General features: G+C 44.2%; 1 protein-coding gene across 1 annotated transcript in view; it reads right to left on the reverse strand.

Moving 5' to 3' along the window:
* Positions 1–267: 267 nt before the first annotated feature.
* LOC128696892 (uncharacterized) overlaps positions 268–18647 on the reverse strand; it is a 23148-nt gene continuing 4768 nt past the window's right edge. Inside the window, exons 3-9 of the mRNA XM_070096186.1 lie at positions 16372–16406; positions 14727–14939; positions 6140–6469; positions 5070–5180; positions 1618–1774; positions 1217–1339; positions 268–717 (exon numbers count right to left, since the gene is read on the reverse strand). Coding sequence (XP_069952287.1) covers positions 409–717; positions 1217–1339; positions 1618–1774; positions 5070–5180; positions 6140–6469; positions 14727–14939; positions 16372–16406 — 1278 coding nt within the window. The 3' untranslated portion in view covers positions 268–408. The remainder of the gene's footprint in view (positions 718–1216; positions 1340–1617; positions 1775–5069; positions 5181–6139; positions 6470–14726; positions 14940–16371; positions 16407–18647) is intronic.

Raw genomic sequence — 18647 nt, forward strand, 5'->3', positions numbered from 1 at the left:
ACCTAGACAACACTGTTCTACCCCCACCTAGACAACACTGTTGTACCCCCACCTAGACAACACTGTTGTACTCCCCTCCCCTAGACAACACTGTTCTACCCCCCCCTAGACAACACTGTTGTACCCCCACCTAGACAACACTGTTCTACCCCCACCTAGACAACACTGTTGTACCCCCCTCCCCTAGACAACACTGTTCTACCCCCACCTAGACAACACTGTTGTACCCCCACCTAGACAACACTGTTCTACCCCCAACTAGACAACACTGTTCTACCCCCAACTAGACAACACTGTTCTACCCCCAACTAGACAACACTGTTCTACCCCCCTCCCCTAGACATCACTGTTGCATCTTGCAAGTTAACTAACGTTGTGCCTGACTCAAGGCCTCTCTACAAATCTGCCTTAGACACGAGGAGCATTCTGAAGAACGCCCTGCCACGCCATCTCTCTGTTTTTCGTGCTGCTTTCCTCCAGGAGGGCCTGAGTGCCGCTGAAGAACTCATTTTCGGCTGTAAAGGTGTTAATGACGACATTGATCTGGACGTGCTTGATCCCGGCGGCGTGGGCGACGAGACCGGTAATATAAACGTCCTCCAGCTTGAGGAAGGGAACGTAAGAGGCATATTTTATCAGCTGCTGCAAAGCCAAATTTCCCACCAGGTAAGCCGGTCCATGAACGAACGGTGGATATCTGTTTTCCGGGTACTCATCCTGTTGGTCAATAAGCTCTATTACTACAAATAACTAACAGTAACGTATTGTTACGATTCAGACAATGACTGGTTATTTAGCCATGCTAATATTAATCAGCCAGAAGAAGAGAAAAGTATGATTTCAAGCAAAGATGTTTTTTGGACGATTGATAAAATTTAAGTCTGCCAATAGGAGAAATGGGACTGCACGATCGGTTACTGATGCACGGTAGCGATCACCTGCGTGGACAGGGATTGCTGAGTCAACAGGGCACCTAAAAGCAACATGTCTTAAATATTACTTGTCTGGTCACCAACTGACTGACCGACGACTGACTCTTGAGGCTTCTTTCCTCTGTATATGAAAAGCAAGAAACTTCACTCTTGCTTTATGATTAGCTAGCACAACTCTAACCGGATCAAGGATGGAACCTCTGCCACTCATTGTGCTGAGTGACACACGCAGGTTTAGAGCCTCACAGAGTTATAATAGAGCAAGAGAAGTATTACGGACTGACCTTAGACACGCCCCACTTGCCGGACCTGAGGGGATAGGGGTCAGGGTCGAAGCGGCCGTAAATATATGTCATGGATCTGTTGACGTAATTAGGCAGCAACACTTCGTCTCCAGGCTTCAGGTCCTGCACATCAACCAAAGAAGATCACTAGGGATTGAAGGGGTAGAGGAGGAAGGGGAAGGTAGAGAGGAAAGTGGGAGGTGCAGGAGGAAATGAGAGATGGAGGAGGAAAAGAAGGAAATGTGTAATTAATAGTTACATTAATGATGCTGCCGAACACTACCATTAAAACAAATACATTAGAAAGCATAAAAAGAGGTAAAACGTTCGGGGTCTCATAGTCCAGGATGTTTATTGTCTTTTCTGATGTTGTAACTAACCTCCACCCTGAACAGACTTACCGCAGGATTGGATGGCTCATGCAGCTGCTTCAGGAGGAACTTCTTCAGGTGGAAGGGGTTGACCAACACGTCGTCGTCCACCTTAGCGATGAAGGGAACATCAGGGCAGTAGGAGGCAGCCCAAGAAAACATGGCCAGTGTCTTGTATGTTAGGTTCCTGCGGTGGGAGGTGATTGTTGAGTGAATAATACACTACTGCTGCTGTGTCAGAAGTTTAGTGAATAATACACTACTGCTGTGTCAGAGGTTTAGTGAATAATACACTACTGCTGTGTCAGAAGTTTCCTCCCTCGTACCACTGCTAGACTAAGACTGTAGTTACTGCTAATATAAGACTGTAGTTACTGCTAGACTAAGACTATTGTTATTGCTGGACTAAGACTGTTGTTACTGCTAGACTAAGACTGTTGTTATTGCTGGACTAAGACTGTTGTTACTGCTAGACTAAGACTGTTGTTACTGCTAGATTAAGACTGTTGTTACTGCTGGACTAAGACTGTTGTTACTGCTTGACTAAGACTGTTGTTATTGCTGGACTAAGACTATTGTTACTGCTAGACTAAGACTGTTGTTACTGCTGGACTAAGACTGTTGTTACTGCTGGACTAAGACTGTTGTTATTGCTGGACTAAGACTGTTGTTATTGCTGGACTAAGACTATTGTTACTGCTAGACTAAGACTGTTGTTACTGCTGGACTAAGACTGTTGTTACTGCTGGACTAAGACTGTTGTTATTGCTGGACTAAGACTGTTGTTATTGCTGGACTAAGACTGTTGTTACTGCTAGACTAAGACTGTTGTTACTGCTGGACTAAGACTGTTGTTACTGCTGGACTAAGACTGTTGTTATTGCTGGACTAAGACTATTGTTACTGCTAGACTAAGACTGTTGTTACTGCTGGACTAAGACTGTTGTTACTGCTGGACTAAGACTGTTGTTATTGCTGGACTAAGACTATTGTTACTGCTAGACTAAGACTGTTGTTATTGCTGGACTAAGACTGTTGTTACTGCTAGACTAAGACTGTTGTTACTGCTAGACTAAGACTGTTGTTACTGCTAGACTAAGACTGTTGTTATTGCTGGGCTAAGACTGTTGTTACTGCTGGACTAAGACTGTAGCTACTGCTGGACTAAGACTGTAGCTACTGCTGGACTAAGACTGTAGCTACTGCTGGACTAAGACTGTAGCTACTGCTGGACTAAGACTGTAGCTACTGCTGGACTAAGACTGTTGTTATTGCTGGGCTAAGACTGTTGCTACTGCTGGACTAAGACTGTAGCTACTGCTGGACTAAGACTGTAGCTACTGCTGGACTAAGACTGTAGCTACTGCTGGACTAAGACTGTAGCTACTGCTGGACTAAGACTGTAGCTACTGCTGGACTAAGACTGTAGCTACTGCTGGACTAAGACTGTAGCTACTGCTGGACTAAGACTGTAGCTACTGCTGGACTAAGACTGTTGTTATTGCTGGGCTAAGACTGTTGCTACTGCTGGACTAAGACTGTAGCTACTGCTGGACTAAGACTGTAGCTACTGCTGGACTAAGACTGTAGCTACTGCTGGACTAAGACTGTAGCTACTGCTGGACTAAGACTGTAGCTACTGCTGGACTAAGACTGTAGCTACTGCTGGACTAAGACTGTAGCTACTGCTGGACTAAGACTGTAGCTACTGCTGGACTGTTGCAACCCCTGAATGGGTTACAATGATTATTATGTATATATAATGTATATTACCTTTTCATATAATTTTATATTGCTTATATTTGCGATAATAGCTAAATCGTAAATGTATGACTTTATATTATTATTTGACTGTTATATTGTTATTTAGCTTATGTTGTTAGGATGTATATAAAATGTGCTCAGTTAGGCTTGATTGTCAAACTACTGTAATTATCGCTTGTCGCTCGTTATACTGCCGGCTTCTGAGCTGCAGTTGTCCACGTAGCTATCACGTGATCGAGGGGGGGGTGTCCTCACCTCTCGTGAAATTGTCAGTCTGCTGGAGACTCGCTTGCTGGTTGGACAGATTGTCTGTCTCATTATTCTTGTTAGTTCTGTAGAACTTTGTTCACAGAACATTGTAAAGACTTAGTGATTTTCGACGTTGTACTGAGGTTGTGTGTCACATAGACCCTCTGAGCATCTCAGGTCCTTAGCTATAGCTTCTGACCTAATTTTGTACTGGTTTCTGTGTATTGTCACAGTCGCGTTTTTCCTATGCTGAACGCAGATTCAGTATTATGGGAGTTTCGTAACTTTTGTGGAGGATCTGCTGATGGTCCCTACTTAGTGTCGTTATATTATTTCCCAGTTCCTGATTCTGTGTCGCAGTCGCTTGATATTGCATTGCTATTGGGCTTAGCATTCTTTGCTGTTCAAGCAGACTGTTCGGGTTGCCAGTCGGTCAAGAAGTTAGTTTATTTGAGGACTTTGTCAGTCACTTGTTTGTCTTATTCGAGTCTTGAGACATAGCTAACTACTTAAGAGCACTTACACGCATACACACACTTGTACATATTTGTAATATCTTATTAAATGTTAATGTACCTGACGGTACTTAAGAATTATAAATGTGATATGTGCTTTCAGCACAATAATATTGAACTCGAGAGATTGATTTTATTTTGATTGCTGTAATTAATTTAATTTGATAATATACCTCTAGACAACTTACTACTTAATAAATTTATTAAATTTTAATTTCTCTAGTTAGTAGCCTACCAGTTGTAATCCTAAAGCACTATTGAACCATACTAAATTTTAATGGATAATTGGACAAGGATACTGACTACTTGTTACGAAAACCCAGTAACAGGCTGGATGCTAGAAGGGCAGTCCTTTCTAGTATTCACTGGAGATCTCTAAGCTTTTAGAATCGCGTTTTTTGTAACATGGACTAAGACTGTAGCTACTGCTGGACTAAGACTGTAGCTACTGCTGGACTAAGACTGTAGTTACTACTGGACTAAGACCTGTGACTGCTGGACTAACCATTATGAAAATGTGCTAAAACTAATTAAATTACCTTCAGTTTGTCTTCAAACTGACCATTTAGATTTGATTCATCTTTCCATACCCGGAATAAAAGCTTTGACTGGATCACATTATTATTATTATTATAATCATAACTAAGCGCTAAATCCATAAGGGTCATACAAACAAATCTATAAAACTTATCTAACTCACATCTAACCCTAAAAAAAAGATTAAAATCTTATCTATTACATTTATTTTTTTTAGGGGTAAACTCGTAGAGGTCACATGGGTTATGAAGGTAATTATTTAGGGTTCATGAAGCCCTTAATAAACATTGGTAGGGTTCAAAAGCCCTTAATAAACATTGTTAATGTACTAGAATAACACACTCTGACACAAACTTCTCTAATCCGCTATTTCACAAAGAGAATTTATTATTTACACTTTAGGTGTGGCAGACTCACTCGTAGGAGTCTATAAAGTTGTACTGAGCTAGATCATGGTGCTGGGTAGCTTCAGCATCCAGGGCAGCCTGTAGTTCAGGGTCCAGCGTTGACCCCACCATAAACACAGCCCTGAGGGAAGCAGACAGGTTACGAATTCACAAAACACAAGATTGATATTAGTTATTCAGAGCTTTGAACATCAAGAAGTAGCTTATATCATTAGTATATCACCGCCTCATAAGTTATTTCGACAGATTGCTACTATCAACACCATTTTGATGTTTCCATGATTAATTTACTCCCATCAGAGATTTACTCACAACATAATTAAAATATTTCCTTAACTGTATTCCAAACTATATCAATAACTCGTGGAAAATCATTGGCCATATTCTACATGTTTTCACGAGTACACAACTACAGCCAACATATAATAGTAACTCCAGCTCTTGTAGAAGTGAACATTTAAGTTGATGTAGATACTAAACAGTGGAATACTAAACTATATTTTATTCACCCAGTTTAGACTGGAAGATTTCGTTCTTATTTAAGCAACACATTTTGTGTTACAAAACTGAAACTTAGTTAACAGTTGTTCCCACTTTGTGATATCATTTACACCGTGGCCTGGTGGCTGAAGCTCTCGCTTCACACACGGAGGACCCGGGTTCGATTCGCGGCGGGGTGGAAACATTTCGACGCGTTTCCTTACAACTGTTGTCCTGTTCACCTAGCAGCAAGTAGGTACCTGGGTGTTAGTCAACTGGTGTGGGTGGCATCCTGGGGGACAAGACTGAGGACCACAATGGAAATAAGACAGACAGTCCTCGATGACACACTGACTTTCTTGGGGTAGCCTGGGTAGCTAACCCTCCAGGGTTAAAAATCCATACGAAATCTTATCTTATCTTAACAGTGTAGGCACTATGGGTGCCTATTCAAGGATCCCAGTGGAAATAAGTCACTTTGACCATTTTGCAGTTATTCTAGGTAATTTACAGACGCATGATAATTGTATTTATGCGCACCTGTGGCTAAATAAAGATGTTTACTTTATTCTACCCTATAAATAAGTAGGCGGAACCAACCTGAGACCAGAGTGCGGGTACCAAGTGGAGTTGGCCCAAGTCCTCCTAATGAAGTCACGTCTGTCTCTGCTGGTGAGGGCGGTCATGACCAGGGCCAGCACCAGCGGGGCACCCTTTTCCCTAGGGCCCACCTCACCCTTAGGGCCCACCTCACCCTTAGGGCCCACCTCACCCTTAGGGCCCACCTCACCCTTAGAGCCCACCTCACCCTCAGGGCCCACCTCATCTTTGGGACACACATTCCGCGGCTGGTGATGCCATCTCACCAAATCTGGGATTGCGTTCACCTTCGGGCCGCTCAGATTCAGTTTTTTCCTGGAGTTGATGAAGCTGCGGGAAAAGTTAAGGCATCACGAGAAATATTAAAAATATCTCGCCTTCAAATTTAAGAACATAAGAATAGAGGAACGCGAGCTGCGCTACCTGTCTCTACCAGCAGATTCTTCGTCAGGTGAATTAAAAAATTATGTTCGTGCAGAGGTGTGTAGCTTGCAGCTGTATGTCACCACAGTGTTGCAGGAGAGTGTGCAACGTTGATCATGCACACTGCCTCAGATGTGACACGCTGGTCATACACTGCCTCAGATGTGACACGCTGGTCATACACTGCCTCAGATGTGACACGCTGGTCATACACTGCCTCAGATGTGACACGCTGGTCATACACTGCCTCAGGTGTGACACGCTGGTCATACACTGCCTCAGATGTGACACGCTAGTCATACACTGCCTCAGATGTGACACGCTGGTCATACACTGCCTCAGATGTGACACGCTGGTCATACACTGCCTCAGGTGTGACACGCTGGTCATACACTGCCTCAGATGTGACACGCTAGTCATACTCTACCCCGGGTGAGACACGCTAGTCATACACTACCTCAGGTGTGACACGCTGGTCATACACTGCCTCAGGTGTGACACGCTGGTCATACTCTACCCCGGGTGAGACACGCTAGTCATACACTACCTAAGGTGTGACACGCTGGTCATACACTGCCTCAGGTGTGACACGCTGGTCATACTCTACCTCAGGTGTGACACGCTAGTCATACACTACCTCAGGTGTGACACGCTGGTCATACACTGCCTCAGGTATGACACGCTGGTCATACACTGCCTCAGGTGTGACACGCTGGTCATACACTGCCTCAGGTGTGACACGCTAATCATACACTACCTCAGGTGTGACACGCTAGTAATACACTACCTCAGGTGTGACACGCTAGTCATACACTACCTCAGGTGTGACACGCTAGTCATACACTACCTCAGGTGTGACACGCTAGTCATACACTACCTCAGGTGTGACACGCTGGTCATACACTGCCTCAGATGTGACACGCTGGTCATACACTGCCTCAGGTGTGACACGCTAGTCATACACTACCTCAGGTGTGACACGCTGGTCATACACTACCTCAGGTGTGACACGCTGGTCATACACTACCTCAGGTGTGACACGCTGGTCATACACTGCCTCAGGTGTGACACGCTAGTCATACACTGCCTCAGGTGTGACACGCTGGTCATACACTGCCTCAGGTGTGACACGCTAGTTATACACTACCTCAGGTGTGACACGCTGGTCATACACTGCCTCAGGTGTGACACGCTAGTCATACACTGCCTCAGGTGTGACACGCTGGTCATACACTACCTCAGGTGTGACACGCTGGTCATACACTGCCTCAGGTGTGACACGCTAGTCATACACTGCCTCAGGTGTGACACGCTGGTCATACACTGCCTCAGGTGTGACACGCTGGTCATACACTACCTCAGGTGTGACACGCTAGTCATACACTGCCTCAGGTATGACACGCTGGTCATACACTGCTTCAGGTGTGACACGCTAGTCATACACTACCTCAGGTGTGACACGCTGGTCATACACTGCCTCAGGTGTGACACGCTGGTCATACACTGCCTCAGGTGTGACACGCTAGTCATACACTGCCTCAGGTGTGACACGCTGGTCATACACTACCTCAGGTGTGACACGCTGGTCATACACTGCCTCAGGTGTGACACGCTAGTCATACACTGCCTCAGGTGTGACACGCTGGTCATACACTGCCTCAGGTGTGACACGCTGGTCATACACTACCTCAGGTGTGACACGCTAGTCATACACTGCCTCAGGTATGACACGCTGGTCATACACTGCTTCAGGTGTGACACGCTAGTCATACACTACCTCAGGTGTGACACGCTGGTCATACACTGCCTCAGGTGTGACACGCTGGTCATACACTGCCTCAGGTGTGACACGCTGGTCATACACTGCCTCAGGTGTGACACGCTGGTCATACACTACCTCAGGTGTGACACGCTAGTCATACACTGCCTCAGGTATGACACGCTGGTCATACACTGCTTCAGGTGTGACACGCTAGTCATACACTACCTCAGGTGTGACACGCTGGTCATACACTGCCTCAGGTGTGACACGCTGGTCATACACTGCCTCAGGTGTGACACGCTGGTCATACACTGCCTCAGGTGTGACACGCTAGTCATACACTACCTCAGGTGTGACACGCTGGTCATACACTACCTCAGGTGTGACACGCTGGTCATACACTACCTCAGGTGTGACACGCTAGTCATACACTGCCTCAGGTGTGACACGCTAGTCATACACTGCCTCAGGTGTGACACGCTAGTCATACACTGCCTCAGGTGTGACACGCTGGTCATACACTACCTCAGGTGTGACACGCTGGTCATACACTGCCTCAGGTGTGACACGCTAGTCATACACTGCCTCAGGTGTGACACGCTGGTCATACACTGCCTCAGGTGTGACACGCTAGTCATACACTACCTCAGGTGTGACACGCTAGTCATACACTGCCTCAGGTGTGACACGCTGGTCATACACTGCCTCAGGTGTGACACGCTGGTCATACACTGCCTCAGGTGTGACACGCTAGTCATACACTACCTCAGGTGTGACACGCTGGTCATACACTGCCTCAGGTGTGACACGCTAGTCATACACTGCCTCAGGTGTGATACGCTGGTCATACACTGCCTCAGGTGTGACACGCTAGTCATACACTACCTCAGGTGTGACACGCTAGTCATACACTGCCTCAAGTGTGACACGCTGGTCATACACTGCCTCAGGTGTGACACGCTAGTCATACACTACCTCAGGTGTGACACGCTGGTCATACACTGCCTCAGGTGTGACACGCTGGTCATACACTGCCTCAGGTGTGACACGCTGGTCATACACTGCCTCAGGTGTGACACGCTGGTCATACACTACCTCAGGTGTGACACGCTAGTCATACACTGCCTTAGGTGTGACACGCTGGTCATACACTACCTCAGGTGTGACACGCTAGTCATACACTACCTCAGGTGTGACACGCTGGTCATACACTGCCTCAGGTGTGACACGCTAGTCATACACTGCCTCAGGTGTGACACGCTGGTCATACACTGCCTCAGGTGTGACACGCTAGTCATACACTACCTCAGGTGTGACACGCTGGTCATACACTGCCTCAGGTGTGACACGCTAGTCATACACTACCTCAGGTGTGACACGCTGGTCATACACTGCCTCAGGTGTGACACGCTAGTCATACACTACCTCAGGTGTGACACGCTGGTCATACACTACCTCAGGTGTGACACGCTAGTCATACACTGCCTCAGGTGTGACACGCTGGTCATACACTGCCTCAGGTGTGACACGCTGGTCATACACTGCCTCAGGTGTGACACGCTGGTCATACACTGCCTCAGGTGTGACACGCTGGTCATACACTGCCTCAGGTGTGACACGCTGGTCATACACTACCTCAGGTGTGACACGCTGGTCATACACTGCCTCAGGTGTGACACGCTAGTCATACACTGCCTCAGGTGTGACACGCTGGTCATACACTGCCTCAGGTGTGACACGCTGGTCATACACTGCCTCAGGTGTGACACGCTAGTCATACACTGCCTCAGGTGTGACACGCTAGTCATACACTACCTCAGGTGTGACACGCTAGTCATACACTGCCTCAGGTGTGACACGCTGGTCATACACTACCTCAGGTGTGACACGCTAGTCATACACTACCTCAGGTGTGACACGCTGGTCATACACTGCCTCAGGTGTGACACGCTAGTCATACACTACCTCAGGTGTGACACGCTAGTCATACACTACCTCAGGTGTGACACGCTGGTCATACACTGCCTCAGGTGTGACACGCTAGTCATACACTACCTCAGGTGTGACACGCTAGTCATACACTGCCTCAGGTGTGACACGCTGGTCATACACTACCTCAGGTGTGACACGCTAGTCATACACTACCTCAGGTGTGACACGCTGGTCATACACTGCCTCAGGTGTGACACGCTAGTCATACACTACCTCAGGTGTGACACGCTGGTCATACACTACCTCAGGTGTGACACGCTGGTCATACACTACCTCAGGTGTGACACGCTGGTCATACACTGCCTCAGGTGTGACACGCTAGTCATACACTGCCTCAGGTGTGACACGCTGGTCATACACTGCCTCAGGTGTGACACGCTAGTCATACACTGCCTCAGGTGTGACACGCTAGTCATACACTACCTCAGGTGTGACACGCTAGTCATACACTGCCTCAGGTGTGACACGCTGGTCATACACTACCTCAGGTGTGACACGCTAGTCATACACTACCTCAGGTGTGACACGCTGGTCATACACTGCCTCAGGTGTGACACGCTAGTCATACACTACCTCAGGTGTGACACGCTAGTCATACACTACCTCAGGTGTGACACGCTGGTCATACACTGCCTCAGGTGTGACACGCTAGTCATACACTACCTCAGGTGTGACACGCTAGTCATACACTGCCTCAGGTGTGACACGCTGGTCATACACTACCTCAGGTGTGACACGCTAGTGATACACTACCTCAGGTGTGACACGCTGGTCATACACTGCCTCAGGTGTGACACGCTAGTCATACACTACCTCAGGTGTGACACGCTAGTCATACACTACCTCAGGTGTGACACGCTGGTCATACACTGCCTCAGGTGTGACACGCTAGTCATACACTGCCTCAGGTGTGACACGCTAGTCATACACTGCCTCAGGTGTGACACGCTGGTCATACACTGCCTCAGGTGTGACACGCTGGTCATACACTGCCTCAGGTGTGACACGCTGGTCATACACTGCCTCAGGTGTGACACGCTAGTCATACACTGCCTCAGGTGTGACACGCTGGTCATACACTGCCTCAGGTGTGTGCCACGTTGTTCACACACACACATATACACACTACATCCCAAGTTATATAATTATTATTATACACACTGGGAAGCGGTAAGGTCGTACGTGTCATACTGCGCACCTGTTACACGAACACAATGTACACTGTGTTTTACTAGCAAGTGTCTCACACCTGTGTAAGCCAACCACAACACAAGTGTTTCAAAGAAAGAATAAAAAATAATAACAATTTATTATTATTATTATTATCATTATTATTATTATTATTATTATTATTATTATTATTATTATTATTATTATTATTATTATTATTATTATTATTATCATTATTATTATCATTATTATTATTATTATTATCATTATTATTATTATTATTATTATTATTATTAGTATCATTATTATTATTATTATTATTATTATTATTATTATTATTATTATTATTATTATTATTATTATTATCATTATTATTATTATTATTATCATTATTATTATTATTATTATTATTATTATTATTATTATTATTATTATTATTATTATTATTATTATTGGAAATATAAACACAAATGCAGTATAATGTGATCCTTTATTAACAACGTTTCACCCACACAGTGGACTTTTTCAAGTCACACACGGATCTACCTGGGGTTGGAAGGTACGGGAGTATTTATAGTCATGTTCAGAATGTTGAGGTCAGGTGGAGAATGCTGCATCTGATGATCCCACATAAGAACATAGAACACTGCAGAAGGTCTACAACTTGTCCAATACCCCTGCCAAGCTACCCAAGACTCTATAACTCCACCCGGTAGATCATCAGATGCAGCATTCTCCACCTGACCTCAACATTCTGAACATGGTAGGTAAGACACATAGGCAACAGTTAGGCAACTTTATTCAGAAACGTTTCGCCTACACAGTAGGCTTCTTCAGTCGAATACAGAAAGTAGGCAGGAACAGTAGAGATATGAAGACGATGTAATCAGTCCATCACCCTTAAAGTCGTAGAATTTGAGGTTGTCAGTCCCTCAGTCTGGAGAAGTTCAGTTCCATAGTCAGGAACTATCTGGCAACAGTTAGGCAACTTTATTCCGAAACGTTTCGCCTACACAGTAGGCTTCTTCAGTCGAATACAGAAAGTAGGCAGGAACAGTAGAGATATGAAGACGATGTAATCAGTCCATCACCCTTCAGTTCCTGACTATGGAAATGAACTTCTCCAGGCCGAGGGACTGACAACCTCAAATTCTACGACTTTAAGGGTGATGGACTGATTACATCGTCTTCATATCTCTACTGTTCCTGCCTACTTTCTGTATTCGACTGAAGAAGCCTACTGTGTAGGCGAAACGTTTCGGAATAAAGTTGCCTAACTGTTGCCTATGTGTCTTACCTACCATGTTCAGAATGTTGAGGTCAGGTGGAGAATGCTGCATCTGATGATCTACCGGGTGGAGTTATAGAGTCTTGGGTAGCTTGGCAGGGGTATTGGACAAGTTGTAGACCTTCTGCAGTGTTCTATGTTCTTATGTGGGATCATCAGATGCAGCATTCTCCACCTGACCTCAACATTCTGAACATGACTATAAATACTCCCGTACCTTCCAACCCCAGGTAGATCCGTGTGTGACTTGAAAAAGTCCACTGTGTGGGTGAAACGTTGTTAATAAAGGATCACATTATACTGCATTTGTGTTTATATTTCCATTGTGTCGGCATTTTATACCATTTATTTCCATTATTATTATTATTATTATTATTATTATTATTATTATTATTATTATTGTTGTTGTTGTTGTAGATGAATGGTTCACAGAACTCGAGAGGAAGAGTTAAACCAAAATTGCGTCAGCAATTGCAGTTAAGAAAAGCCAGTGAAAATATAAACACATATGCAGTATAATGTGATCCTTTATTGACAACGTTTCGCCCACACAGTACGCGAGTATTTATAGTAACGTAGATCTGTTTGTGACTTGAAAAAGCCCACTGTGTGGGCGAAACGTTGTCAATAAAGGATCACATTACACTGCATATGTGTTTATATTTCCATTGTGTCGGTATTTTTTACCATTTATTTCCATAAGAAAAGCCAGGTTGCAGAACATGCTTCTATTGAAACAATGAGTCGCTGTGTGTATAACAATATGGTAACATGACAGAGGTGATCACACAGAGAGAAATGTTGTTCCAAAACTGTGTTACCAAGCGAGTCTTGGCTTGTTTGAGCAGTGTGCCTCTGTGATCCTGTCGTCACAACTGTAGTTAACATAAAGATATGGAAAACACTATGATTGTGTGAGTCCAGAAGTAGGTACATTAGAAATCTTCCGTATGAAGACAGATTGAAGTCCCTTAAATTACATTCACTTGTAAGACGAAGAATGAGGGGAGACATGATCGAGGTGTACAAGTGGAAGATGGGTATTAATAAATGGGATATAAATAAGGTCTTGATGATATCTCTCCAAGAGAGAACCCGCAATAATGGATTCAAATTAGACAAGTTTAGATTTAGAAAGGATGTAGGAAAGTATTGGTTTGAAAATAAGGTAGTTGATGAGTGGGACAGTCTACCTAGTAGGGTTATTGAGGCTAAGACTTTGGGTAGTTTCAAATTTAGGTTGGATAAATACACGAGTGAGAAGGGTTGGATTTGAGTGGGAATTCACACGAGTTAATAGAATTATCAATGCCTATTCCTTGGGTAGAATTGAAAACTGAGTTGGGCAAATATTCTGTTAGTGGGATAGATTGTGAAGGACCTGCCTAGTATGGGCCAACAGGCCTGCTGCAGTGTTCCTCCTTTCTTATGTTCTTAGTAGTTAGGTGGTTGTGGTATTTGGGAAGCACTCTGACCTATCGGGTCACTCGAGGCTCATAACCATGGAAAAATATATACAACACAATTAAAACGAGAATAATAGTAATAATAAATTCAATGACTTGAATACTCATCGCAAATAAATACTATTAAATCAAATTAAAATAACCAGCATCAGTTAATAACCCCCTTAAATTATTAATGTCTAAAGATCCTCGAGGTCACAACAGGCACCTCGGTAATTATAAACACCATGACGAAGGAGGAAGAAAGGCCTAAGCCGAGGGAGCATCTAGATGTACAATGAGAGCTTACATTAATCTCTTTTTCCTAATTTACTTGAGCCTCCTTGATGATAGTGCTTAGCACCAAGTGAATTGTAGTCTTAATGACTCTCTTCACTCGAAAGGTCTTAAACTCAAGAAATTAACGACAAAATGGCATGTATATGTTTGGAAATATCTGCTTCAGTTTCTTAGATCAAGAACCATCTTCCTTGAAGTACGGTTTACCTGAAGCGGTGTGGGTGGTTGATGGGGTTGTAGGTGGTGTTGGTTTCTGGTGTAAGCAGCAGTTGACCTTTACCCGTCTCTGTCTCCTTTCCGCCCTCCGTCTGCGGGGTCTTGATGCCTATTGCTTCCCAAGCAAGCTGTCGCACCCGCTTTATCAAGTCAGCTGTTTCTTTATCTCGTATAACCTCATGCGTTCTTGAGTCATGCACTTGTCTGAGGAGGAGAGTTGTGTTAGTGTTATAAGAGCGATGAACTGCCATCAAGCTTCTTAGCCCACGTACCTCACACCTTTACCACTCAGCCACACCTCACACACTTACCTCTTAGCCACACCTCACACCTTTACCACTTAGCCACACCTCACATACTTACCTCTTAGCCACACCTCACACCTTTACCACTTAGCCACACCTCACACCTTTACCACTTAGCCACACCTCACACCTTTACCACTTAGCCACACCTCACACACTTACCTCTTAGCCACACCTCACACCTTTACCATTTAGCCACACCTCACACCTTTACCACTTAGCCACACCTCACACACTTACCTCTTAGCCACACCTCACACACTTATCACTTAGCCACACCTCACACACTTATCACTTAGTCATACCTCATAACTATAAAAAAAAACACAACACACATAGCGTTGAAAGTGATTGACATAAACAGTGATATTGGTGGCAGCGGTGGGATGGTGATTAAAACAGAATGAACGGGGCTTGAATCTATCCATGGCACGTGAGTCCTGAAACTGTTCTAAAACTAACAGACCTAAAACTCTAAGAACGTATGAACATAAGAAACAAGGAACACTGCAGCAGGCCTACTGACCCATGCAAAGCAGGTCCATGTCCCCCCCCCGCATTAGGCCACTGACCCACCTAGTCAGGTCACTTCCACTTAAGGAAAGAGCACACCATCCTGTCATGGATTTGATCCCTACCCATTCTGTGATATTTTTGCTATCGTGTTATTACGTTGTCATGAGTGGGATATTACTCCGTCCTGGATCAGGGGCGGCCACAGTGATGGAATCTACTTTCTCCAAAATTTGTACCATACGATCCACTACAATAAGAGTCCTCCTCTCCGTCAACCCCCTATTAGCATATAGTATTGGAACTTTGATAATAGATTACACACATTGGAAGTTTTTCTTCATAAAACGTAAGCCGCATTCTGCTCATTAGGACAAAATGTACCTTACACAATATATATATATATATATATATATATATATATATATATATATATATATATATATATATATATATATATATATATATATATATATATATATATGTATATATATCTCAGTCCACAGCAGGATTCGAACCTGGAGGATTTGATGAAATAACTTATCAGTAGCCTGGTGTCCCGGAGTACGGGAGTGACCGTCTAGGTTTGGCTAGGCGCCATTGCTTTTTCTTGGATCCGGTTGAATGGGGAAGGTATTGTGTACTTTGATACAGTGTATGCTGGTTCGAATCCTGCTGTGGACTGAGAGAAGCGCTGAAACTAATCGAGCCAAAGAGCACAAGTGGAATAGAAGCTAAATAGAACTGATCCAAGGGAACAGTAGTTCCAGTTCCATGGATCAGGAGCTACAGGTATCAAAACATGTGTGGGGCCTCACCTGCTGATGGGTTCGTGAGAGTGATGATGCTTCCGCTGAGAAAAGAGCATCAGTAAGAACATTAGTGGAGCACAGAGCACAGCCATACACGCTGGTGACCTCACTCGAAGCACTGGTGAGAGGATGCCATTATCAGGGTAGTGATTGTGGTGGGTATTAAGAGGCAGGTAAGTGCCTGGCTCACGAAATCGTAATGACACGATTGCCAACAAACCATACCACGGGTGGGGTTAGAGCCCGCGATCAGAGAGTAACAAAACCCTCTGATCGCGGGTTCTAACTCCACCCTTGGTATGGTTTCTAATGGTTTAGAAAGACACGTAAGCAAACACTATAACATATTTATTAGAAAACGTTTCGGTCCTGGGACCTTGATCACTTCTGGGTCCCAGGACCGAAACGTTTTCTAATAAATATGTTATAGTGTTTGCTTACGTGTCTTTCTAAACCAACTTGTCGGTATTTATTACCAAGGTTTATACCATGGTTTCTAATAACATATTCATTTTCCCACTATAATCTACCTCGTCTATAATTACTACCGCATTTGCTTTGTTTCGTAAGGTGAAGTCTACGATCTTTCCTTAATTCATGGTATAACAACAAATTATCGAGGATAATTGTATTGCAGTGGTAGATTATAGTGGAAAAATGAACATGTTATTAGAAGACGGGGGAGCTTATGTGACCCTTAAAGTGGTGGTGGTGAACGTGGCAGTGTTTGTGATAATGGTGGGGGGAGGGGCTGTGGTGGGGTGAAAATCATTTATGGATTGTGATGTACTGATTCTCGTGGTGATGTAGTACTGTTATGGTGACTGATGTGGTGACTTCATTATATAGGTGTTGATTTTACTTATATGATGATTGTAGAGATTGTGGTGGTAGTGGTGATTGTAGAGTCTGTGGTGGTAGTGGTGACTGTAGAGTCTGTGGTGGTAGTGATGATTGTAGAGTCTATGGTGGTAGTGATGATTGCAAAGACTGTGGTGATAGTAATGACTGTAGTGGTGTGATGATGTAATTGCAATGCGATTTTGGTGATAATGACAACAACAATCAATCATAACATAGTAATTTACACTGCAAACAACAATGATGAATAATTATATACTTGCAGGAGTGTCAGCATATTTCAAATACACTAGCCGAGATGCCTCGGACTTTTCAAGTGCCTTTTTGTCAGCATAGTTTGAACCAGCTATGACGCTGTACCCTGCCGTGAGGCTGGGTATCATGAGGACGTACCCTGGCCAGTCAGTTTCGTACACTCAGTCAGTCACAACATCGGACTTCAGGCTGGACGTCCTGCTACTTATAAACTCAATATACTAGTACAACACTCAGTGAGTTATCATTCATCATCACTCCACTTAAGAACCCTTACGATAGGAGTGTTAAACACGTTGGAGTCATACAGTGCCTGGAGAAAGAGGAGGCACTCAAGTTCGAGTCAAGGAAGAACAAACAGGATTCGTTGAATCAAACGCTTCTCACCAACATCAAGGCACCTTCCTCGAGTGGTCTCTGAAGACGAACAGCGGAGTGTACAGGAGATGGGTGTCGGCCACTTATATAGTCTCAGTAAAAAAAAAAAAACACGGAACGGGTAGGGTTCGAACCCATTGCGAGTAAATCCTAAGACTTATAGGCCAGTCTCAGTAACTGTCATTGTGAGGATGAGGGAGATACAAAATGAAGCATAGGAGAGGAGAGTGGAGAGAATGAGATGTGTAAGTGAGAAGAGTGCTCGTGGTCAGAGAATCCTGTACAGTTTTCCTTTCAGTTGTGTTAGTCGTAGCATCTGTCTTCAGGTATATCTACCAGTCTTTCCATATATTTTATCCTCTATGCCAGCTTATTCATTCTTCCATCCCACTTGTCTTAAGCTTTGTCCATATACCTCTTGTTATGATCTCTCAGGACTGCTCTCTGTCTTGTTATTTATTGTCTCCTCCTCTCCTGGCTCCTCATTTGGATTCATTGACTGTTTTCTCTCTCAGAAGGAACACAATAATAATAATAATAATAATAATAATAATAATTAATAATAATAATAATAATAATAATGTGTTTCCTGGGCTGGTGAGAAAATCATTATTACATACAACATAAGGTACTGACTTAATTATTATTATTGTTATAATCAAGGGGGAAGCACTAAACCCGTAGGAATATATAGCGCCTGGGGGGGGATGTGGAAGGTACGTATTCAGGTTTAATTCAGGGAACTGGAGCATATATCCACTTCCCTAGATCAAGAGCCCCTCACCAGC

This window comes from Cherax quadricarinatus, chromosome 52, assembly GCF_038502225.1.
Source record: "Cherax quadricarinatus isolate ZL_2023a chromosome 52, ASM3850222v1, whole genome shotgun sequence".
Classification (NCBI taxonomy): Eukaryota; Metazoa; Arthropoda; class Malacostraca; order Decapoda; family Parastacidae; genus Cherax; species Cherax quadricarinatus.